This window comes from Acanthochromis polyacanthus, chromosome 12 (genome assembly GCF_021347895.1).
Source record: "Acanthochromis polyacanthus isolate Apoly-LR-REF ecotype Palm Island chromosome 12, KAUST_Apoly_ChrSc, whole genome shotgun sequence".
Lineage (NCBI taxonomy): Eukaryota > Metazoa > Chordata > Actinopteri > Pomacentridae > Acanthochromis > Acanthochromis polyacanthus.
The window spans coordinates 41,193,824-41,218,642 of NC_067124.1; the positions used below are offsets into that span (position 1 = coordinate 41,193,824).

At 44.1% G+C, this 24,819-nt stretch overlaps 2 protein-coding genes and 2 long non-coding RNA genes across 7 annotated transcripts; 3 read left to right on the forward strand and 1 right to left on the reverse strand.

Moving 5' to 3' along the window:
- Positions 1–65: 65 nt before the first annotated feature.
- clk2b (CDC-like kinase 2b) lies at positions 66–15,083 on the forward strand. Of its 4 annotated transcripts, XM_051957168.1 has the most exons (11): positions 156–678; positions 1,284–1,374; positions 1,446–1,512; positions 2,503–2,619; positions 2,697–2,863; positions 7,730–7,824; positions 9,212–9,341; positions 10,432–10,514; positions 10,592–10,671; positions 10,743–10,833; positions 11,962–15,083. In XM_051957168.1, the coding sequence occupies exons 1-11, from the start codon at positions 610–612 to the stop codon at positions 12,223–12,225; spliced, it is 1,254 nt and encodes a 417-aa protein (XP_051813128.1). In that variant the 5' UTR covers positions 156–609; the 3' UTR covers positions 12,226–15,083. The 4 variants fall into 4 exon arrangements, with proteins under 4 accessions (XP_051813126.1, XP_051813127.1, XP_051813129.1 ...); XM_051957166.1 differs by having other exon boundaries at positions 66–678; positions 9,212–9,361; positions 10,432–10,676; XM_051957167.1 differs by having other exon boundaries at positions 66–678; positions 9,212–9,355; positions 10,432–10,676.
- A 5,802-nt stretch (positions 15,084–20,885) lies between these two features.
- On the forward strand, positions 20,886–21,479 carry LOC127536588 (uncharacterized). Its single transcript, XR_007945649.1, has 2 exons — positions 20,886–20,973; positions 21,057–21,479. It is a non-coding gene; the product is annotated as an uncharacterized LOC127536588 (long non-coding RNA).
- On the reverse strand, positions 21,475–22,666 carry LOC127536476 (uncharacterized). The gene is made up of 2 exons (XR_007945470.1): positions 22,473–22,666; positions 21,475–21,812 (listed from the first exon to the last, which is right to left on the reverse strand). It is a non-coding gene; the product is annotated as an uncharacterized LOC127536476 (long non-coding RNA).
- Positions 22,667–22,816: 150 nt separating this feature from the next.
- LOC127536583 (tripartite motif-containing protein 16-like) lies at positions 22,817–24,700 on the forward strand. Its single transcript, XM_051957376.1, has one exon. It carries the CDS (start codon positions 22,904–22,906, stop codon positions 24,452–24,454), a length of 1,551 nt encoding a protein of 516 aa, XP_051813336.1. The 5' UTR covers positions 22,817–22,903; the 3' UTR covers positions 24,455–24,700.
- Positions 24,701–24,819: the final 119 nt, after the last annotated feature.

Consider the following 24,819-nt stretch of genomic DNA (forward strand, 5'->3'; position numbering starts at 1 on the left):
TTTTTGTCTCATTTAGGGCCAGTTTCAAGACATCCTGGACTGTTTTAACTCGTTTTTAACTCATTTTGAATCACTCTGGACCAGTTTGTGTAATTTTACCAGGTTTGTTGACGTGTTTGGGATGATTTAAATCCTTTTATGTGCAGCTTTTGTACCAACTTTATGAGATTTTAACAGTTTTCGAGAAACTCAGTGTGTGTTGGTGTCTGAAGCAGCATTGAAGCTCTGTCAGAGTGTCTTCAGGTATTTGCGGCGTGCACCGGACAGGTGTGCACGAATGTGGCAGTGCAGGGAGGAGAGGCAGTAAGTGGAGTGAAACTGGATCTCTGCATCTTAATTCTCCTCTGAAGACTTTCTCAGGGGGTTGAGACCAGAGTTTATTCTTAGCGCTGATCTGGACTCTCCCTCTCCTTCTCGTCGTCTCACTTTCTGTGTTTGTCTGTGCTTCCTTCTCCTCGGTTTTCTACTTTTATTTCAGTGTTTTTCTGACTCCAGGCGGTGCAGTCGGTCCTTCAGGCTGTTCTGTCTCGACTCCACGTCCTAAAGTTTCCTCCTGAGCTTCAATATTTTCCGTCCTCGGAGGTTTGGTCCTCTGAGCAGCTCTCCTGTATGATGGGAAAGACGGAGCTGTGCTCTCTGTACAAAGGCTTCCTGGACTGTATCTGCCTCTGCCTCAATGTGAGTATCTGCATTCACTGGTTGTCTAGATAGATCGATACTTTATTAATCTCCAAAGAGAAAAGAGACAAAACCACAAAACGACAAACGAGACACAAAGCCACAAAAACAAAACACAAAACGACAGAAACGAGATGCAAAATGACAAAAAGAGACAAAAACAACAAAAACAAGACACTAAATGACAGAAACGAGAAATAGAACTAGACACAAAACATCAGAAAGGAGACACAAATCAAGAAAAGCAAAACAAAACAACAAAAATAAGACGCAAAGCAACAAAAACAAGACACAAAACGATGTCTCAGCTCTCCTGTATTTCCGTATAAATCTGCGTTCACTGCTTGTGTAGTTCTAACCTCCAGCCGGCTCAGGTTGTCGCTGGGTTCTCTCAGTGCTTCTGATATTAATAACAGCCTCAGAATGTGGATGGAAATAGAGCCTCAGCTCCTCCAACGAGGCCACAAGTCATCTGGTATTTGTGATGGAGCTCGTGTGGATGGAGCTGAGGTCTCTGGACCAGCTGGAATCAGGAGGAGCTCTTTAGATGAGCTGCTGAGGAGGTTTCACCTTCAGGAACATCAACACTCTCCATCTGTTTGCAGCGGAAAGGTGGCCACTCTGCTGGAAACGCTGAGCGAGACGCCGACAACGGTCACCTGATCTACCGGAGCGGCGACCTTCTGGAGGACAGGTGTAAGTTAGACTCACCTGGAGGACCTCCTGGAGCTCTGCAGCTTTAATCTGATCTCAGTCTTTCTTTGCAGACGAGATCGTCGACACTCTGGGTGAAGGAACGTTTGGGAAGGTGGTGCAGTGTTTGGACCACAGCAGGTAACTACCTACCTATCTACCTGTCTACAGCAGGTGACGGTTCACCTACAGCACAGAGAAGATAAGTAGTGGAACGTTTCCCCTTTTTGTTCTTCTTCACTTTGGATCAGAGTTCAGTAGAACTTTCCTTAAAGACTGCTGTTCATGTCAGAGTAAAAACATTTGAAGGAATGTTAATGAATTAAAGATGTAAAATAAATGATTCCATCAGTTCCACTTCCTTCTAGTCAGCAGATGAACTTTCAGCTCCATCATTGGTCCTGGTGGCTTCCATCAGTCTGAACATCTGGACCCCCGTCTTCTTCATAAACTGTGAAACTCTGTCAGGTTCCTCAGGGATCCTGATCAGCAGAACCTTTCAGGTCCAGACTCTAGTTTTCATCAGGATGGAGGTCTGGACTCTGATTCCTCCAGAACTTCGACCTTGTTGTCTTCAAACCATCTCTGAGGATCTTTGTCTGTTTGCTTCATCGTCTGGATGGAAAACTGATCTTCTCTACATCTCATTATCAGGTTGTTCATTTACTCTCTACCTTTGCCAGCCTTCCAGGACCTGCTGCTGAGGAACACCATGATGATGCCACCACCGTCATCTCAGCTGAAGCTGGAACTCCTTCAGAGGAGACATAGAGTCTTGGTGGACTCCCTCTCTAGTCTCTCAGGTCTTGAGGACATCCTGCTCTAGTCACATTTATTCATGTTCTATCTTCCTCCATTTCTTAATGATGGATTTAACTGGACTCCAGGAGATCTTCAGGAACTTTAAATCATCTTGTATTGTCCTGACTGATGCTCTTCATTAATTAATTAGTAGAAATCTGTTTTCATTTTGACATGGAAGAGTCTTTTTTGTAAATTCTTGTCCAAAAATCCAGATTAAATCCAGATTGAATTGAGAATCAGCTTCCAGTGAAGGTAGATGGTTTACAGAGGTAACATGGAGCTTTATGGGTTATTATTTATGTTAAAGTTCAGTTCTTAAACTCACAGAGGTGGAAGTCCAGTCGCCCTGAAGATCATCAAGAACCTGGAAAAATACAGAGAAGCAGCCAAACTGGAGATCAACGTCCTGGAGAAGATCAGTGAAGAAGATCCCAACAACAAGCAGTGAGTTGTGTTCTGTTTGAATCAGCGTTGAGGTGAAGGTTCCTGTGTTCTACCTCCATGTTTCCTGTTTCTATCAGCCACTGTGTTCAGATGTTCGACTGGTTCGACTACCACGGCCACGTCTGCATCTCCTTCGAGCTTCTGTCTCTCAGCACCTTCGACTTCCTGAAGTCCAACAACTTCCTGCCCTATCCCATCAGCCAGATCCGCCACATGGCCCAGCAGATCTGCCACGCCGTCAGCTGTGAGTTCTACGTTCTTCACCACAAGCCTGATAAAACATCTGATATCCACTGATAGAACATCTGATATCAGCTGAAGAACCAGCAGGTGTCACTGGTTCTAATCTTCATTAGAGGAACAGACTCAGACAGACGACCACACCTCCATCACTGATTCATGAAGTTCCACAAACATTCCGTCAGTCGGACTAAGAGTCATTTTTTCAGTCTTGTGGTTTATTTCTGCAGACAGCTGCTCAGATTCAGCTTTAAAACCTGGTTCTTCTGGATCAAGATGATTCAAATCTTCAATAGTTGCTACAGTTCTGTATTTTTTAAGCTCCTAAGATAAGTCCTCCTCCAAAGCTGTCCAGTCGTATCATTTCCACCAGATGAAATCTTGAAAAAAAAAATCGTAGCAGAAGTCACAGCATCATAGTAAAATAGATCTACCCACAAACAAAATGACTATTCATCCAAAATTTATCAAACTATCCAACATAAGACAAAAATGTGTCCAAGATAAGTCAAAAAATGACCAAAATGACTTAATCTTTCTCTAGAATGACTCAGTCCATCTAGAATGACCAAAACGTGTCCATAATGACTCCAAGTTTGTCAAAACTGTAAATTAAAACATTGTCCAAAACTGAAAAAAAACCGCCCAATTTGACAAGGAAATGTCAAATATAATGAGAAAAAGGCATCGAGAAGGACGTGGACTCCATCTGACATGACTCCATCTGTCCAACAGGACTAAAAGGTGTCCACTGTTACTCCATCTTGATCCACTATGACTCCATCTTCATCCACTATGACTCCATCTTCATCCACTATGACTCCATCTTCATCCACTGTGACTCCATCTTCATCCACTATGTCTCCATCTTCATCCACTGTGACTCCATCTTCATCCACTATGTCTCCATCTTCATCCACTATGACTCCATCTTCATCCACTATGTCTCCATCTTCATCCACTGTGACTCCATCTTCATCCACTATGTCTCCATCTTCATCCACTATGACTCCATCTTCATCCACTGTGTCTCCATCTTCATCCACTGTGACTCCATCTTCATCCACTATGACTCCATCTTCATCCACTATGTCTCCATCTTCATCCACTGTGACTCCATCTTCATCCACTATGTCTCCATCTTCATCCACTATGACTCCATCTTCATCCACTATGTCTCCATCTTCATCCACTGTGACTCCATCTTCATCCACTATGACTCCATCTTCATCCACTGTGACTCCATCTTCATCCACTGTGACTCCATCTTCATCCACTATGACTCCATCTTCATCCACTGTGACTCCATCTTCATCCACTGTGACTCCATCTTCATCCACTGTGACTCCATCTTCATCCACTATGTCTCCATCTTCATCCACTATGACTCCATCTTCATCCACTGTGTCTCCATCTTCATCCACTGTGACTCCATCTTCATCCACTATGTCTCCATCTTCATCCACTGTGACTCCATCTTCATCCACTGTGACTCCATCTTCATCCACTATGACTCCATCTTCATCCACTATGTCTCCATCTTCATCCACTGTGACTCCATCTTCATCCACTATGACTCCATCTTCATCCACTATGACTCCATCTTCATCCACTATGTCTCCATCTTCATCCACTATGACTCCATCTTCATCCACTATGACTCCATCTTCATCCACTATGACTCCATCTTCATCCACTATGTCTCCATCTTCATCCACTATGACTCCATCTTCATCCACTATGTCTCCATCTTCATCCACTATGACTCCATCTTCATCCACTATGTCTCCATCTTCATCCACTGTGACTCCATCTTCATCCACTATGTCTCTATCTTCATCCACTGTGACTCCATCTTCATCCACTGTGACTCCATCTTCATCCACTATGACTCCATCTTCATCCACTGTGACTCCATCTTCATCCACTATGACTCCATCTTCATCCACTGTGACTCCATCTTCATCCACTGTGACTCCATCTTCATCCACTATGTCTCCATCTTCATCCACTGTGACTCCATCTTCATCCACTATGACTCCATCTTCATCCACTATGACTCCATCTTCATCCACTATGTCTCCATCTTCATCCACTGTGACTCCATCTTCATCCACTGTGACTCCATCTTCATCCACTGTGACTCCATCTTCATCCACTGTGACTCCATCTTCATCCACTGTGACTCCATCTTCATCCACTGTGACTCCATCTTCATCCACTGTGACTCCATCTTCATCCACTGTGACTCCATCTTCATCCACTATGACTCCGGCTGAATCCCAAACCCCCCCCTACACACTCCCCCTCCACTACCGAGTGTCACTCCAAAAGAAGTCACACTCGCAGCTGTGGAGGGCACCTATTATTGAAGGGGGAGGGTATAAACACGATCGTCAGGAATGGGACGCCCTGTTGCCTCACCGGAAAATGGAAGACGTCATCGCCATGGTAACACAAAGACGCCTACTGTGCATGGCTGTAGCGCTGTGGCACAGGTTGCAACTAACAAGGATCACTGCTGCTTCCAGAAGACGAAAGCATCTTCGTTTGTTAGCACTGCTGCATCAGCAAGAGGTAAATGTTGCATTGCAGTGTCATCTGTGTATTTTGTAAAAGTGACATAATGTGATGCTACAAAACTCCGTGAGGGAATACATTTAACTGTAAAATACGACTCCCGTCAGTTACACAAAACCTGAAATATCACATGAAATATGCACATAGGCTGCATCACCAAGTTATCATCATGTCAGCTAATTATCGTGATGCATAAACTGTCTACCACGATTGCAACTGATCAGGACAACCTGTGCTCACGTAACAAAATGGTTTACTGTAAGTCATTTACGTGATGATGACAAAATGTGAGAAGATGGAGTCACTGATCAAACTGATATTTCTATATCCAGATGAAACAATAGTCTTTTCTCTTCCCAGGAAGGCACCATGCCTCCTTCACAGCATTTCTCTTCTTTGTAAAGAGGGAATCATGTGCTGTGCAGAGCCACACCAGTTGTTTTGTTTTCTCCACCGTCCCTGTAATCAGCAGGCAATGATGTAGGGGCTACATTCTGCTTCAAATAATTTGAAGTCATCCCACATGTTTTCCAATCCTATTATCTGGCATTTCAAATCCAACAAATGAATGAATGAATTCTGTCAGTTGTGTTCAAATTTCAAGGTGTCAGGGGGTGCACAATTAAATCAAACGTCAGCAGAGAAGAAGATTTGTTTCTTTTGATTTATCTTTTTACACCACTCTTTTTGTGATGTTCTGTCAGTGTGAAAAAGGCGTGGGAGAAATAAAGGACGCATGTGGAACTCACATCAATATGTTGTTTCCTCCTCCATTTCGACGTTGCACTTCCTGAAAAAGTTGTCCAGAGTGAGCATCGATGCAGACTCGCTATTTAAGGGCTGAACAGTCCACTCTCCCTCTGCGGTTTGGGACGGCCCTTAATATGGAGGACCCTCCACGGGAACGCGCAAATGGAGGGGTAGTGTGTAGGGATAGTGTGTAGGGGGCAGTTTGGGATTCAACCATTATCTTCATCCACAGTGACTCCATCTTCATCCACAGTGACTCCATCTTCATCCACCGTGACTCCATCTTCATCCACTATGACTCCATCTTCATCCACAGTGACTCCATCTTCATCCACCGTGACTCCATCTTCATCCACCGTGACTCCATCTTCATCCACCGTGACTCCATCTTCATCCACAGTGACTCCATCTTCATCCACAGTGACTCCATCTTCATCCACAGTGACTCCATCTTCATCCACTATGACTCCATCTTCATCCACTGTGACTCCATCTTCATCCACAGTGACTCCATCTTCATCCACAGTGACTCCATCTTCATCCACTATGACTCCATCTTCATCCACTGTGACTCCATCTTCATCCACTATGACTCCATCTTCATCCACAGTGACTCCATCTTCATCCACAGTGACTCCATCTTCATCCACTATGACTCCATCCTCATCCACCGTGACTCCATCTTCATCCACAGTGACTCCATCTTCATCCACAGTGACTCCATCTTCATCCACTATGACTCCATCTTCATCCACAGTGACTCCATCTTCATCCACCGTGACTCCATCTTCATCCACCGTGACTCCATCTTCATCCACAGTGACTCCATCTTCATCCACCGTGACTCCATCTTCATCCACCGTGACTCCATCTTCATCCACAGTGACTCCATCTTCATCCACAGTGACTCCATCTTCATCCACCGTGACTCCATCTTCATCCACCGTGACTCCATCTTCATCCACCGTGACTCCATCTTCATCCACAGTGACTCCATCTTCATCCACAGTGACTCCATCTTCATCCACAGTGACTCCATCTTCATCCACCGTGACTCCATCTTCATCCACCGTGACTCCATCTTCATCCACAGTGACTCCATCTTCATCCACTGTGACTCCATCTTCATCCACCGTGACTCCATCTTCATCCACAGTGACTCCATCTTCATCCACTGTGACTCCATCTTCATCCACTGTGACTCCATCTTCATCCACAGTGACTCCATCTTCATCCACTGTGACTCCATCTTCATCCACTGTGACTCCATCTTCATCCACTGTGACTCCATCTTCATCCACTGTGACTCCATCCTCATCCACTATGACTCCATCCTCATCCACTATGACTCGGAATTTGTCCAAAACTTTTAAGTCTGAATTAACGATGGAATTGTCCAAAATCAGAATTTGATCCTAATCTGTTAGCCTGTTTTTGAGGAATGTTGCAAACGGATTGATTGATTGATTGACTAATCGATCGATCTCTGCTGTAATAACTCCAGCTGTTCATCTCCAGACCTCCTGCTTCTCCTCCTCAGTTCTCCATGACCTCCAGCTGACTCACACCGACCTGAAGCCAGAGAACATCCTCTTCGTCAGCTCTGACTACTCGCTGGTCTACAACGCCGACAAGGTCAGAAGCAGTGGGCTCGTATCCACCAGGATATTTGGGGATTTATTAATTAAAAACATCCAATTCATAGAATATTTAGGTTTAGGTTTGTAGCTGCAACCATTAGAAGCAGCTCAGTGCTGTTTGGAGGAGAAACTGAAGGAAATGACTGATTTCTCATCGTGTCATTGATCCAGAACCTGGAGTATTGGACAGCAGATCAATAATCTCTGATTATGGAGGAGATGAAATATGAGGCTCATGTTAACCATAAATCTGCTAATCAGAAGGTAACTAGTGATGTTTCCTGAACCTCATGAAGCTTCAGGTCACAATAAACTAAACATGTAGAATGCTTTCCTATGGAATGCTGGCTCACAAATGAAACTTATTCAGTTGAGTTTTCTTATCTGACTGAGCAGGTTTGGCAAGTTGTGGCACAAAGACATAAGTTTAGGATATAATTGTTTTTAAAATGGAGTATTTGTAGATCTTAAACCACTTTTCTGGTCCTTAGTGATTGGAAACTTTCCAAAATTACTCAAAATGACACTAAATGAGAGAATAGAACGGCACAAAATGACCTTAAATGACTCAGAACGCGTCAGAGTTTTCCTTCTTTACTGTAAGAACTGAAGGTCAGTCAGTCTGGAACATTTCAAGAACTTTGGATGAATCCTCAAGAAACCATCTAGGAACCACCCGGGAACCATCTAAAATGACATGAAAGCTGTTTTTTCTTATTTCATCTCCTCCATAATCAGAGATTATTGATCTACTGTCCAGTACTGGATCAATGACACGATGAGAAATCAGAGGGAAACTTCCAGGTCTTTATCTTTCAGAGTTCCTCACGTTTTATTCTCACCAGTAAAATAATGAGATGTTCCAGTAGAACGATGAGATGTTCCAGTAGAATGATGAGATGTTCCTGTAGAATGATGAGATGTTCCTGTAGAACGATGAGATGTTCCTGTAGAATGATGAGATGTTCCAGTAGAATGATGAGATGTTCCTGTAGAATGATGAGATGTTCCTGTAGAATGATGAGATGTTCCTGTAGAACGATGAGATGTTCCTGTAGAATGATGAGATGTTCCTGTAGAATGATGAGATGTTCCAGTAGAATGATGAGATGTTCCTGTAGAATGATGAGATGTTCCAGTAGAATGATGAGATGTTCCTGTAGAATGATGAGATGTTCCTGTAGAATGATGAGATGTTCCAGTAGAATGATGAGATGTTCCTGTAGAATGATGAGATGTTCCAGTAGAATGATGAGATGTTCCTGTAGAACGATGAGATGTTCCTGTAGAATGATGAGATGTTCCTGTAGAACGATGAGATGTTCCAGTAGAATGATGAGATGTTCCAGTGGAACGATGAGATGTTCCTGTCTTCTTGATAGAAGTGTAATGAGAGGAGGGTGAAGGACTCCACTGTGAGGCTGGTGGACTTCGGCAGCGCCACCTTCGACCACGAACATCATTCAGCGGTGATTTCTACGAGACACTACAGAGCTCCAGAGGTCATCCTGGGTGAGAAGACTCAGGTTCAGGTTTACCAGAGTTTGTGTCTGTTTATGGTCATTTTATGTATTTTGGGGTCGTTTTGTGTCTCTGCGGTTGTTTTGTGCCTTTTACCAGTGATTTTGTGTCTTTTTGTCGTTGTTCCATGTCTCTTTTTGGTTGTTTTGTGTCTTTTTGTGGTTGTTTTGTGTCTCTTAGGACTCATTTTGTGTCTCTCTGTGGTCGTTGTGTGTTTTCATGGTTGTTTTTTTACATTTTTGCAGTAATTTTGTGGATTTGTGTTGTTGTTTTTTCTCTTTTTGCGGTCGTTTTGTGTTCCTGCTCTTATTTTGTGTATTGTTTTCGTTTTGTCTCTTTGTGTTCATTTTCTGTCTCATATTCATTTTGTGGTTCTTTTGTCTCTCTCTTTTGTGTCTTTTGCAGTCATTTTGCAGCTTTTGTGGTCATCTTGTGTCTTTGTAGTTTGTGTTGTTTTGCAGCTGCTTTGGGTTTTTTTCTGCAGATCTAAGAAGCTGTTTTTGTCTCAAAAGAACTGATTTTCTCCATTAACTGTCCTCGGTAGCTGTTCATTATTATATTATTATATTTCATTATGGCTGCTTTCAGCTCCAGATGTGTGTTTTGTATCTCCAGATGTGTGTTCTGTAGCTCCAGATGTGTGTTTTGTAGCTCCAGATGTGTGTTCTGTAGCTCCAGATGTGTGCTCTGTAGCTCCAGATGTGTGCTCTGTAGCTCCAGATGTGTGCTCTGTAGCTCCAGATGTGTGCTCTGTAGCTCCAGATGTGTGCTCTGTAGCTCCAGATGTGTGTTCTGTAGCTCCAGATGTGTGCTCTGTAGCTCCAGATGTGTGCTCTGTAGCTCCAGATGTGTGCTCTGTAGCTCCAGATGTGTGCTCTGTAGCTCCAGATGTGTGCTCTGTAGCTCCAGATGTGTGCTCTGTAGCTCCAGATGTGTGTTGTCTGTAGCTCCAGATGTGTGTTGTCTGTAGCTCCAGATGTGTGTTTTTTATCTCCAGATGTGTGTTCTGTAGCTCCAGATGTGTGCTTTGTATCTCCAGATGTGTGTTCTGTAGCTCCAGATGTGTGCTTTTCCCCTCCAGAGCTGGGCTGGAGTCACCCCTGTGACGTCTGGAGCATCGGCTGCATCCTGTTTGAGTTCTACGAAGGATCCACGCTGTTCCAGGTGGCTCCATCCACACCTTAGAGGTTCCGTTATCTCCACGCTGCTCCTTATCTTCACGTTCTTCTGTTCTCCTCCAGACTCACGACAACAGAGAACATCTGGCCATGATGGAGAGGATCCAGGGGGCGATTCCTCAGAGGATGATCCAGAGGAGCAGGTAACGTCCGTCTGCTTCTAAACCGGAAAGCACCTGACAGAACCCAGCAGAACCTGATTTTATCTCCTCAGGAAGCAGAAATATTTCCACCGAGGCCGTCTGGACTGGAACGAGAGCACCAAGGCCGGACGCTACGTTAAGAACAAGTGCAAACCCTTGAAGGTGAGTTCACCTCACATCTGGAACATCTGCATGAAAAACAAACTTAGTTTGGAATTTTGTCCAAAAGCCCTTTTCTGGAAACTGGAAAACTTTCAAGACATTTTGGAGAAGTTTGGAACAGTTTCGGTCACATTTTGAGTCCTTTTGGACAAATTTAGGATCCATTTGGCGTTTCCAGATGTTTGGGACAAATTTTGAGTTGTTTTCAGGAAGTTTTGTCATTTTGGATGAGTTTGAATCCATGTTAGAGAAGCTTTGAGGCCTTTTGTGTCATTTTGGAAAAGTTTCAAGACATTTAGGACAAATTTTGAGGCATTTTGGGGACGTTTTTGTCATTTTGGACACATTTGGGTGATTCTGGACAGGAATTGGATCCCCTTGGACCAATTCTGGAGAAGTTTTGAAGCATTTTGCATAATTCTGGGAATGTTTCAAGACATTTTGGAAGTTCTGAATTGTTTGGGAGAATTTTTGAGAAGTTTTGTCATTTTCGACACATTTTGGATGAGTTTCAATCCATTTTGGAGAAACTTGGAGGTTTTTATGTCTTCTTGCTCATTTTGTGTGTTGTTGGATTCGTTTTGTCTCTTTGTGTTCATTTCCTGTCAATTTGTGGTTGTTGTGTGTTTCTTTATGGTTGCCTTGTGTCTCTTTGCAGTCATTTTTGCACATTTTTGTGGTCGTTAAGTGTCTTTTTGTGGTTGTTTTACGTGCTCTTGCTCATTTTGTGTATTGTTGGATTCGTTTTGTCTCTTTGTCGTCGTTTCTTGTCAGTTTATGTTGCCGTGTGTCTCTTTGGAGTCATTTTCTGTCTTTTGCAGTCATTTTGTGTATTTTTGTGGTCTTCTTGGGTCTTTTGCAGTCATTTTGTGTATTTTTGTGGTCTTCTTGGGTCTTTTGCAGTCATTTTGTGTATTTTTGTGGTCTTCTTGGGTCTTTTGCAGTCATTTTGTGTATTTTTGTGGTCTTCTTGGGTCTTTTGCAGTCATTTTGTGTATTTTTGTGGTCTTCTTGGGTCTTTTGCAGTCATTTTGTGTATTTTTGTCGTCTTCTTGGGTCTTTTGCAGTCATTTTGTGTCTCTTTCTTGTGACTTTCTGTCTGATTGTGCTTCTCCTGGTTCTCTGCAGAAGTACTTGCTGTCTCATGGGACGGAGCATCACTTGTTCTTCGACCTGCTGGAGAAGATGCTGGAGTACGAACCGTCCAAGAGGATCCGTCTGTCTGCGGCTCTCAACCATCCGTTCTTCCTGTACCAGAAAGGGAAGAACCAGAGCTGGAGGAACGACGCCAGCAGATGTTCTGAGCTTCTGGATTCTCTTCAACAGGAAGTTCACGAGAAGGAAACCTTGGAGAGGAATCAGAGGAGGAAAAGTTCTAATCAGTGCCTGTGAGGTCAAGGCTTGGACTTTGTAGATGAAGAATGTGGAAGTAGAAGGAGACGAGATGTTCCCTCAGCAGGACAGAGTTTCAATGAAGAACCAGAACCCCTGTCTACATCTGATCATGAACATTTGAACATATTGCTTTAAAAAAATGAAAAAATTTAAGAAAACTTTTGGAACTTTGTCCAAATAATCCAGAAGCTGTTTTCTGGAACCGTTCTGGTGAAATTTTGTGTGATTCTGGAAAACCTTCAAGACATTTTAGAGAAGTTTGGAACCATTTTGGTCATGTTTGGAGTCATTTTGGGGACAATTGTGTAATTTTGGACAAACTTAGGGTCCTTTTGGGGACGTTTCAAGATGTTTGGGACAAATTTTGAGTTGTTTTGGTCCAGTTCTGGGTTAGGGTCCAAAAAATTTTGGTCACGTGATCTATAGGAGACATTTTGTTTCCAATTCATGAACGCCGGGTTTTCCTGTTAACGTTGTTTACACCGCAGAGAGTAATTCTAGGTCTTTTTTGGCTTCATAAATACCTGAAAAATGACGGGCTGTTGTGCCTTTGGGTGCACAAATCGATCTGAGAAGGGATTACACATGTTTAGATTTCCCAGTAATAGCGAAAGAAGGAAACTGTGAAAATAAAGTCCGGAGAGTGGGATGGAAACCGACTTCATCATGATTTTTGTGCCAGGTTAGTCCCATGTATGTACTTTCATGTTATGATGTATGGGTGAATGACAGATAGAAAAGTTTGATGTGATTTTAGGCAGCTGTGGTTATTTTGACTTTGACCATTTTCATGCATGGAGATGCATGAAATACGGGCCGCTGAAGTTTAACGGGGTAACCCGTTAAACTTCAGCGGCCCATCTGAGCTTCGACAACAGCCTCCCTGTTCATTCACATGATTTCCAATTCAACAAACAGCTGACAGTTTTCTGTTTCCTATTTTCTGTTTTCCGTCCAACCTGCAGTCACTTATCAGCCTCATATGACCCGAACAGGCTCCGTATTGTTCACCTGTTTCTGGGCTGTTAGCCGCCGTTAGCATGAGGATGCTGTTAGCCATATGCTAACAGCTGCAGCACCGTACAGGCGGACGGGAAAGCGTATTTTGCTAAATTGACCGAAGCTGCAAACTCGATGATAGAAACATTATACACCCATGGAAAGCTTAGATTCTCATGAATCCACCGGTATAAACCACTTTCAGATGTGATTACCACAGCGGGTAATATAAACACATTTGTCCAACAAACAGCAAATAACGTTAACGGCACAACTCACCTTTGAAGGCTCAAAACTCGTCACAGATGAAAATATTCCACAAAAAACGGTCATAATCCAACCTTGGACATCCAGACAAAACAAGCCAGTAAATTATTTTGTCCAAAACATGTCTTGAAATCAGTAAGCAATCCACAAATAGCTAGTTTTCGTGAATGTGCACCTCGCGCTGCGCGTCCCATATTGAGTGAATGGAAACAAAATGGCGTCAAATCCCCAGTTGTCGCTACTCTGATTATACAGGCACTCTATCTCAGACAAAAGAACAGAAGTACGGCAGACCAACGCTGTCATTAAAACAGAGGTACAGCAGACCAACACAGCGAATAAAGCGAAAGAACGACAGACAATGACACAGAAGGACGGCACACTGAGGCTGCCAACACGGAGCCGTTTTAGAAATAGGTGAAACATTAAAACGAGGGAGCTTCTGTTTTATTGTTTTTTCTGCTCGATCTTCTGGCACCAGATCAATGAAAAGGCGTTTATGCGAGTCTGGACTGAAGAATTGTTCCATGATGTGTCAAAACAAAAACAAAAAATTCTATTTTTTAAATTTACTAAACAATGACGTCTTTGTGACGTTTTAGACAGCATCCTAAACTATTATATATAGACTTAAAATGACCACAAAACCACTAAAATCAATTCAAAATTAGCACAAAACCATCAGAATGGTCTCAAAATGACTTAAAAATGGTTTCTTTCTGCTTCTGGAGCTTTCAGCCACATCCGCTGGTCTTCTTCACCAGATTCACTCTCTCACTTTAATACACTTCAAATGATTCTGTTGAGGAAGTTCACAGGATGCAGCTTAAAGCTTCAGAAACTTTTTGAGTGTCTCTTCTTTGAAAATGAAACGATGGGCATGTTTATTTATTTATTCGTTTATTTGATAGGGACAAGTGTGTACAATAAACATGTAGCACACCAAAAAAAAAAAAAAAAAACATTTATAGCCAAGGCTAATTTGCAATGTCCGTCCCTAGATGGGCTTTTACAGTACAAAATTACATTACATTACAATCTGACATAACACAAACACTGTACAACAGTACTAAAAATGGGTACAGACTTGATCCCTTTTTAAAACAGACTTCAGTTTATTTTTAAAAGCTCCTAGATCCAGGTCCCTTTTTAGCTCAGGTGGTAACGAGTTCCACAGTGTGGCAGTCTTTATTAAAAAGGCTGACTTCCCCAATGCTGTTTTCCTATAAAGTACTTTTATGTTTCCAGTGGCGGCTCCTCGTGTAACGTAGCCCAGTGCTCTGAGTGGGACTGTAAGCTGTCCAAGGACCTCAAGGGCTTGATTATGCAAACATTTATACAATAAATTTAGGTCACAAAACTTAATAAAATTTTTAAAGTTTAGAAAATTTTACTTCTGCAATACTTCACAATGGTGGGTTCTTATTGTTTTTTTTTTTTAGCAAGTGTTTTTAAAGCTCTGTAGTAAATCATTCTCACCGGATTCATTGCTGTATTAGTTGCCTGTGACCATGAGGTTATGCAATAACTAAGGTGGGAAAAGACCATTGCGTGCATAAATAAAATGTTCAGGAGAAGAAGGGCCAAACTGTTGGTTTGAACGTTTGTGTTTCATTAAAAGTTGAGGGAAGCAGCAGGATTTGAAGCAGGAACCCTCTGATTCCATGAAGAACATCTCAGACCACTGAACCACAGTGGATCTAGGTCTACAACCTTCTATGGAGTTCAGCCTCCATTCAGATCAGAGGTCCACATGATGAACACAAGATGGTAAACACATGATGAAGAACACATGATGGTGATCACATGATAGTGAGTTAAATCAATACAGGGCCGTTGGGAACCATCCTTCTCCGGCACCATTACCATAGGACTGGACCACTCACTCTGAGATGGCTCTATCACCCCAAGATCAAGCATCTTCTGAATCTCATCCTTAAGGTGTCCCACCAATCGTTCTGGGATGCGATACGGCCTCTGATGGATGGGAGGGACGTCAACCTTTTGGAGACGGATGGTGTGTTGAATCAGTGTTGTTTGCCCTGGACCATCTCGGAACAGCCCAGCCGTCTCCAGAAACAGCTTCTGCAACATCTGTTGGTGTTGTGAGGGCAGATGCTCCAGTTGAGTTTTTTGGCTGGAGGAGTTGTTGCAGGTTAGAGCCAGACTCACCATCGTCCTCCTTCACCTGACGTACCAGCAACACCTTGGCTGACTCGCGCTCCTTCCACTCTTTGAGAAGGTTGATGTGGTAGATCTGAGAGGATTTCCCCTTGTCTGGATGAGCCACCTCATATGTCACTGGTCCCATCTTCCTCAACACCTCATAAGGCCCCTGCCACTTGGCTAACAGTTTGTTGCTGTTGGTTGGGAGTAAGATCAGGACCCTCTGACCTGCTGTCAGGTCCCTCTGTCGAACCCTTTTATCATACCAGCACTTCTGGTCCTGCTGTTCCCTTTCCAGGTGAATTTTAGCCTCTGCAAGGTACCTCTCAAGGCGTTCACGCATTTGGAGTACGTAGGACAGGATACCTTCTGGTGCTGGTTTCTTGGTGGCCTCCCACTCCTTCCTCAAAAGATCAAGTGGCCCCTGTACTGGCCATCCATAGAGGAGCTCGAATGGGGAGAATCCTGTTGATGCTTGAGGCACCTCCCTATAGGCAAACAAGACAAAAGGTAACCACTTGTCCCAATCACGGCCAGTATCAGAGACAAACTTACGTAGCATCTGCTTCAGTGTTTGGTTAAATCGCTCAACCAGACCATCAGTCTGGGGATGGTATGGAGTAGTCCGTATGCCTTTAATGCCCAGTTCTTTCTGCAACTGTGTCATCATTCCAGAAGTGAAGTTAGTTGCTTGGGCCGTGATGATCTCATCTGGCACCCCTACACGAGAGAAAAGCTGGACAAGGGCATTGATTATCTTTGGTGTCTTAATGCTTTGGAGAGGAAAAGCTTCTGGGAATCTTGTGGCATAGTCACAGATTACAAGTATGTACTGGTAACCAGAGCTACTCTTCTCCAGTGGACCCACCACATCCATGGCTATGTGTCGGAAAGGGGTACTGATTATAGGTAGGGGGTGTAATGGAACTGGCTTGGCTTTATTGTGTGTGGTGACCTGTGTCGGTCAGTATAGCCTTCTTTAACCCTTTCCTCAGGTTAAATCAGGACCAGCTCTCCGTTTAAAGGGTTAGATTCTATCTGCCTATTAGTATTCCACCTAACAGGTTTCAGCAGAATAATAAGCTGGTGTCGAGGAATACTCGCCTCGGTCCTAACTGTCTTCTTCCAAACGTCTTACCCCTCTTACTCCAATAAATACTCTTTCACTAAGCAGCCCTCCTAAGTAGTAGAATTGATCACGTTTGTTAACGACAGCTTTCCTCTTAAAACTGTGGCACTTGTTGATATTCCTAGGTTCGTTTTAGAGGTTTGGAAAACTAACCCCAGGGGTAATGTTTAAATAACTAGTTGGATTAAAGTAACCTTTAAGAACCATTAGATTTAATGCACACAATCAACTTAACTTTTTACCACTATGCAGAATAGATGAATCATAATCATTTCATTAGACTTCTCTTTAAATGCAATGTAGCGTTTTATTAAGCAATTATTAGCAGGGGCACAGCATTAATTCGTGATTAAACAATTTAATTATTCCTGATTATTTCTAACTAAACTAAGCTAAGCTGAGCGTACCTAAGAATCTTCTCTAATTAGTAAATTTAGGAGAGAGAGGACGGACAGCGCGGCCACCGCTGTTTCACCCAGTCTTGACCTGCACCTGGCAGAGCCACACGATCGACCAGCAGACTCGGTACGGAGTCTTCTTTTGTGGGCAGAGGGTGTTCTTCCTAGGCAGGGGGAGTGGAGAGGTCCTGAAAGCCAATTGTTGGTCTGGCAGTTATCTTTAGTAGCAGCTGGAACACAAGTGCGGCGTCTCAGCTGTCTTCTCAGTCGGATGGTGGTGGTGGAAAGCCCCCGTCTCATCAGGCTGTGGTGGGTCACTGGGTCCTTCAGCCCCTGGAGTGGAGCAGCCCTCTGCTGCTGCCTCCTGTGCCTCTCTGGATGCCGTAGGTGCTTGCCTCTCTTCCTCTCTCTGGATAACTGCAGACCTCTCAGGACTCTCCGTCTGGCAGAGAGTGGTTCTCGCTTGTTGAACAAAGTCAGAAAAAGACTTTGCTTCCAACGATGTTCTCAGCGATCTCTGGAGCCTAAGTCCTGCGTTGTCCTCCCATCTCTAGGGCAATAGATGCGGTGAAGAATCTTCAGAACTCCGGCCATGCTCTCCGGCAGCTCCGGCGAGCAGCATCTCCCCCCTCCAGGGGAGAACTCCTAATTCAGTGTCTGTGACTCTCTCTTTTATAGTCTCATCCTCTAATACACACACATTATCTGTACGCTTAGTTGCCCAAGTCATAAGGTTTAGACACCGTCTAACTCTTGTAATCACATACATCAGTTACACAGAAATCATGTTTTTTCCAGCAAATACACAGCATCCACCTTCCGTTGTTAACACACACACACACATTGCTTGAGACATGTTGCCAAGACCATATTTGGCCACAGAACTTCCTCAATGTCCTCCTTTCTGCAGTGTCATGGTGACTTCTGCTTTTTGCCCTGCACACAGCTCAGAACAGCACAGATTACTTCAATTCAAAACTCATTTAGTTACACTGAGTCACTTCTTATAATCATACTCCATATTGTTAAACACATAATAATCATTTTAAATCATTCTCTTCTATAGCAATCATCATTTTCAGAATATATATCAGCCTATTAAAATCATTCTTGCATCAAGCATAAGCATAATCATGTGGTTAACTTATATAGTTTCTCATTTTAACTTTTCATTTGTTTGCTTAAAGCTTTTATTTAGGTAGTGGTTGCTCCTGGGATCTCAAATAACTAGGCCCCACTTGACACCTGACATTCTGGACATGTGGTGCAAAAATGTTTGACATCATTAAACATTGTTGGCCAGTAAAACCGTGATCCTAACCTCATGTAGGTCTTCTGCTGCCCTAAATGGCCGGCCCATGATACTGTGTGTGCCAGATGTAAGACAAGAGCTCTACAACTGGTTGGTACCACCAAGCGCTTACCTGCATCCCCTATTGCATATAAAATATCATTTTCAACCATAAACCTTGGACCAGAGTCTTGTTTCCCCGCCCCATCCTCAATCTGCTTATACAAGAAAGACCTAGTAGGATCAGACATTTGCAACTGGGTTATATCATTGGGAATGTCCCAATCAACACTCACAGGCTCAGGATAGGTTTCTACCTTGGTGGGGGTGCCTTGCATTCTGTCAATGCGACGAAGTCGCCGTGATTTTCTTGGGCCCTTGGAACCACCCTCACACAGATCATCAGCAAGATCTGGGAGGGGCTCCAGGCCAGCTTTAACCTGGGACCTTGTTACCATAGCACACAATCCTGCTTTTGGTGGTTTTCCCACAATTAGGTCTTGCAAGATTGGCAAATCCCTCCCCAGGATGCAATCAACGGACAAATAATCAATAACCCCCACTTTTAGCAAAAATGCCTGCCAATCTACAACTACGGTAACCTCCGATGTGGGGTAGGTTTCTGGTCCCCATGAACACATTCAATATCAGCTTTGTTCCCATAGTCAACACCACTGTCTGGCAGATAACATTTCTTAACTGGTGACATGGAACTCCCATTGTCTAACAAAGCCAACATCTGTACCCCATTAACTGTAACTGGATAAAATGAGGCATCTTCTGAGTGTATGGTACCTGGTTCTTCACCCATCTCTCTGCCAGGAACATAGCAGTAACCAGAAAGTTTAGGCTTTTTAAGAGGGCAGTCTGAGGCCTTGTGGCCGGGTTGCTGGCATTAGTAACAAATGATTTCCCCACGACTAGTACTAGCCTGTTGCCCATATCTACTAGCCCCCCCAGTGCCCTGACTAGCATGCTGACCACCTCTGCTGACCCCCACACTCCCCTGAGTCCCATAGTTCATAAACTTCTGACCTCGTTGTCTGCTGTCCCCTTGTCCTTGGTTTGGCTGGCGCTGATGGGACCTGGACAGTACTGGTCTTCGGGCGTTAACATACGGGGTTGCAAGCTTCACTGCCTCTAAGCCGGTGGTAGGCTCTCGCTCCTTGGCCCACATACGGATGTCGGGTGGAAACACTCTCAGCAGCTGCTCCAACACGATGGCTTCCCCAATTTCCTCCACGCTGGCTTGGTCTGGCTTGACCCACCGTCGATACAGGCCTTTCAAGCGTTGGTAGGTTTCGGTCGGCGCTTCTCCTGGAGGTACAGCTGGATCTCTGAATCGTTGACGATAGGTCTCAGTAGAAATATCAAACTTGGCCAGCAGGGCTTGTTTAAGGTCTGGGTAGGAGTCAGACAGCTCTTCATCAATGGCAGAATAGGCCTCCAATGCCTTACCTGTCAGCAATGGCACAAGTCTGTAGGCCCACTCAGTCTCTGGCTATGCCCAAGTTTTGGCAATCCACTCAAAGCGGAGGAGGTAGTTTTCAATGTCCTCAACACACTGGAATGGAAGCAACTTGGGGTCCTTCCGTGGAGCTGGTGCCGGTGGCTGCCGCTGCAGTACTGGTGCTGTTGATGACTGTGGTGCTGTTGTAGGTGCTACTGGTGACTGCTGTAGGGTGTTAAAAGTTGTGAGAAGTCCTAGCAAGGAGACAACACTTCCTGCACTGGAACGGGCTGCTGGTGTAGGCGATTGATTGTCAGCTTGGATGGCTGTTCGCAGGTCTCGGAGCTCTCCTAAGAGTGCTTCCTCCCTGTCCCTCTGAGCACCCATAAACTGACGCAGCAGCTCAACCATCTCCTGCTGTGGCGTTGCATGGGGAGGACGGGATTAAGAGCCCTCCTCCTCATCGGGCTCCCATTCTCCACCCTCGGCATCTGGTTCAGGTGGTTCAGGATCTGTTCTAAGTTTGATTGTCCTGCTCCTGGTTTGTATTCTTCCTTTTCCCCCCTCTGGGAACCTGTCGGGTGGCCATCCCACCACTGCCACAAAATGTCACACTCTAATCACAAGTGAGGGCAGTAGATCGAAAGGCTGACTGGAAAAGTGGTGTAGCTATACCTCAAAATGTAAAAGAAAAATGGCAGCATCATGTCCTTTAGATGAAAAAAATGTAGATTTTTATTGCTCCTCAAATATAAGTCAGGTATACAAGAGCAATTAAGGCAAACAAGGCAATGGAGGGGAAAAGAAAAAAAATTACATATTAATCAACAGGTCTACTCAGCATCACAGCCCTTCCCTGACTGACTGGGCAGTGGAGATCCCCTCCATTTAAAGGCTAGGCCCCTCCCATTGGACCATACCATCTTTAGATTAAATCATGTGGAATCATTTCTAATCATTTCTAATGTGGAGGCCACGTGGTCTGGGTCTGTTCATGACTCCAGGATTTATGGAGAGTCTAACCTGAGCAACAGACTGCAGCGTGGTCAGCAGCATAAAGACTTTCACAATAGAATTCTCTTGTCTCCCTCCTTTAATATACTCTGATGTATCCACTATACATTACAGGAGAGTTTGATGGCCTTCTGCTGGGTGACAGGGGTTACCATGACAACCCAGGCTGATGACCTCATACCCTGACCCTGAACCAGGCCCCCAACAGAACTTCAACCGGACTCACTGCAGGACCAGAGCCCGGGTGGAGATGACCATAGGCCTGCTGAAAGCCCGTTTCCAGAGCCTACGTCTCCTCAGGGTGACCCCTGAGAGGGCCTGTGATATTACTGTGGCATGTGTTGTTCTTCATAATATTACCACTATTAGAGGAGAGCAACACCCTGCCCTACAAACTGAAGACCCAGATGATGAGCCCATCCACCTGCAGCTATCCAGGACAGCAGAGCAGTCAGAGACACCGTATGCAAGAATCACTTTAGAGTTTAAGTCACCATCATCACCACCACAGCAAATAAAGACATGATACACATTTCATTTGCTCTTCTTTATTTCCTACAAATAAAAGATAGTTCAGTTCATGTTCCAGTAGTTAACATAATTCACCTGTGACCATCACCACCTCTAACTTGTGCTCCAGTATTTCTATTTCCAGATCTGCCCTCCTAATCTGTTTTTTGGATTTTTCTCAGCAAATACAGTTTGTAAATCTGTTTTACTGATAACTGGGAATACATAGAGGACATTCAATGATACAGTTGCACATGAATTCCACAGAATGAAGCTCTGGTGTTTCCTGAACATCCATCTCACTGTGTCAGTCTGTGCAGTGGAAGCTGAGGAACCATCCTGCTGCTGTCCAGCCATGCTCTGTTAAAAAGATGAGAATGTGCAATACTTCAGTGTAGGCTAAATGTCACACTCTATATTCCACCCAAAATGTGAATGAGAAGAGAACTATCAGTAACATAGCTCTGTATGCCTTTCTGGATCCCCCTCTGTAAAGGCAGCAGACACAGTTTCATCCTCTTCATCCTAGATCAGTGACATGTTTCAGTAAACTTAAACTACCATTTGGAGAAATCTGTGGAGTGTTGACTACTTACAGTTACAAGGTCTGTTGTGGTGTGAAGGAGCCAAAAGAGAGAGACACACACCCTTTTATTCCACCATTTTACAGGCATCTCTTTCTGTTGGCTGAGCAGAAGTCTATGTTAGTTTAAATAGTCTTAATTATTTAACAGGACATGATATGGATGCAGACATTTAGGCTATGTGTGGATAAAACAACTGCACAGTCAAACAGCCACTTAATATTTAGGCTACTTTACAATGTAAAACATGATCAACATGAAGGACCTCCATGAGATAATGCCGAGGTCTGACCTGTTTGAACAATGTTTTTATATTTCATCTTAAGCTGCTGCCCCGTCGGGATTTCACCTAAATGAAATAACTTAATATTCTACCATTCAGACAGTTATTCCCTGTAATATTATTACGATGACAAAGGACTACATTTAAACTTACGCATTGATCCGGGCTGTTCTCCACGCCGTCTCTCTCTCTTTTGCAGCTGCAGCGGTGTTGCACTTCTTTCTAAAAACGTGTTCAAACTCTCCATATGAGCGCGTTAAAAACTTCCAGTTCAAAAACGCAGCCTTTCGCTTCCCCGTTTCCATGGTGACTCGTCGAATCGGGGTTCCATTGATGCTGTCTTTTCAGACTTGCGGTGCACGTGCGTAACTCCGGGTCAAACTACTCCAAGTTAATTAAACCAACTCAAACCAGCTGTTGTGAAACCAAAAAACTCAGTTTTCTATCTCAGAGTAGATCAACTCAGAGTTGCGGAAGAAACTCAGAGTTTCTTGAACCTGCTTCGTGAAACAGGCCCCACAGCTCAGACTAGTTTCAGGAAGGAGGAAGTGAAAGTCACACAGTCGCTGGTAGTGAGAGGAGGAATGGCTCAGAAAGGAGTTCAGCTGGACCGAGAAACCTTCTCTTGTTGCATCTGTCTGGATCTCCTGAAGGATCCGGTCACTACTTCCTGTGGACACAGCTACTGTATGAAGTGTATTAAAGCCCACTGGGATGGAGAGGACCAGAAGAGAATCTACAGCTGCCCTCAGTGCAGGAAGACTTTCACAGCGAGGCCTGACCTGGAGAAAAACACCATGTTAGCAGCTTTAGTGGAGCAGCTGAAGAAGACTGGACTCCAAGCTGCTGCTGCTGATCACTGCTATGCTGGACCTGAAGATGTGGCCTGTGATGACTGTTCTGGTAGAAAACTGAAAGCCTTCAAGTCCTGTTTGTTCTGTTTGGCTTCTTTCTGTGAGAATCACCTTCAGCCTCACTATGAGTCTCCAACTTTTAAGAAACACCAGCTGGTGGAGCCCTCCAAGAACCTCCAGGAGAACATCTGCTCTCGTCATGATGAGGTGAAGAAGATGTTCTGTCGTACTGATCAGCAGTCTATCTGTTATCTCTGCTCTGTGGACCAACATAAAGGCCACGACACGGTCTCAGCTGCAGCAGAAAGGACTGAGAGGCAGAAGAAGCTGGAGGTGAGTCGACTGAACATCCAGCAGAGAATCCAGGACAGACGGAAAGATGTGAAGCTGCTTCAACAGGAGCTGAAGGACATCAAGGTCTCTGCTGATAAAACAGTGGAGGACAGTGAGGAGATGTTCACCCAGATGATCCATCTGATCCAGAACAGAAGCTCTGAGGTGGAGCAGCAGATCAGATCCCAGCAGAAGACCCAAGAGAGTCGAGTCAAAGAGCTCAAGGAGAAGCTGCAGCAGGAGATCAGGGATCTGGAGAGGAAAGAGGCTGAGCTGAAGCAGCTCTCAGATACACCAGATCACAGCCAGTTTCTCCACAACTACCCCTCAGTGTCAGCACTCAGTGAGTCCACACACTCATCCAGCATCAGCATCCGTCCTCTGAGACACTTTGAGGACGTGACAGCAGCTGTGAAAGAGCTCAGAGGTAAAGTAGAGGACGTTCTGAAGGACACCTGGACAAACATCTCACTGACACTCACTCAGCCAGACGTTTTACTGTCAGAACCAGAACCAGGACCAGAACCAAAGACCAGAGCTGGATTCATGAGATATTCACGTCAAATCACTCTGGATCCAAACACAGCAAACAGAAAACTGTTATTATCTGAAGGGAACAGAAAAGTAACATTTATGGGTCAACAACAGTCTTATCCTGATCATCCAGACAGATTCACTGATTATTATCAGGTTCTGAGTAGAGAGAGTCTGACTGGACGTTGTTACTGGGAGGTGGAGTGGAGAGGAGGACTAGAAGGACTAGGAGGACTAGGAGGAGTTTTTGTATCAGTTTCATACAAGAACATCAGCAGAGCAGGAAGTGGGGCTGAATGTTTATTTGGACATAATAACAAATCTTGGGCATTAGATTGTTACCAAAACAGTTATAATTTTTGGTACAACAACACTAGAACTCCCATCTCAGGTCCTAAGGAACAGCTGAGGTGATGGAAAACTCAGCTTTCTATTCCAATGTGCTTCATGTTTCTTTGACAGAGATCTATGTACAGACTATGTTGTATTTGTGTTTTCTGGGGAAATCTGATCATTTTATTCATCTCACATGGTGATGTGTCATTTTGTTGCTTTTGTTTCCAGACTGTCCACAAACTTGTGATTGGGCTTCATGTTAATCTGCTAATAAACACAATAAATGAGCAGAAGCTGGATTCTACCGTTTCTGCTGATATCATCCATTGAAATAAATATTCTCTCCCTAAGCTGCTGGTTTGTTTGCAGTCTGACAGTTGATCTCCTCAGAAAAGGTCCAGACATGAAGAATCCAACGTTAGCATGGTTGAATGTTGCTGTAG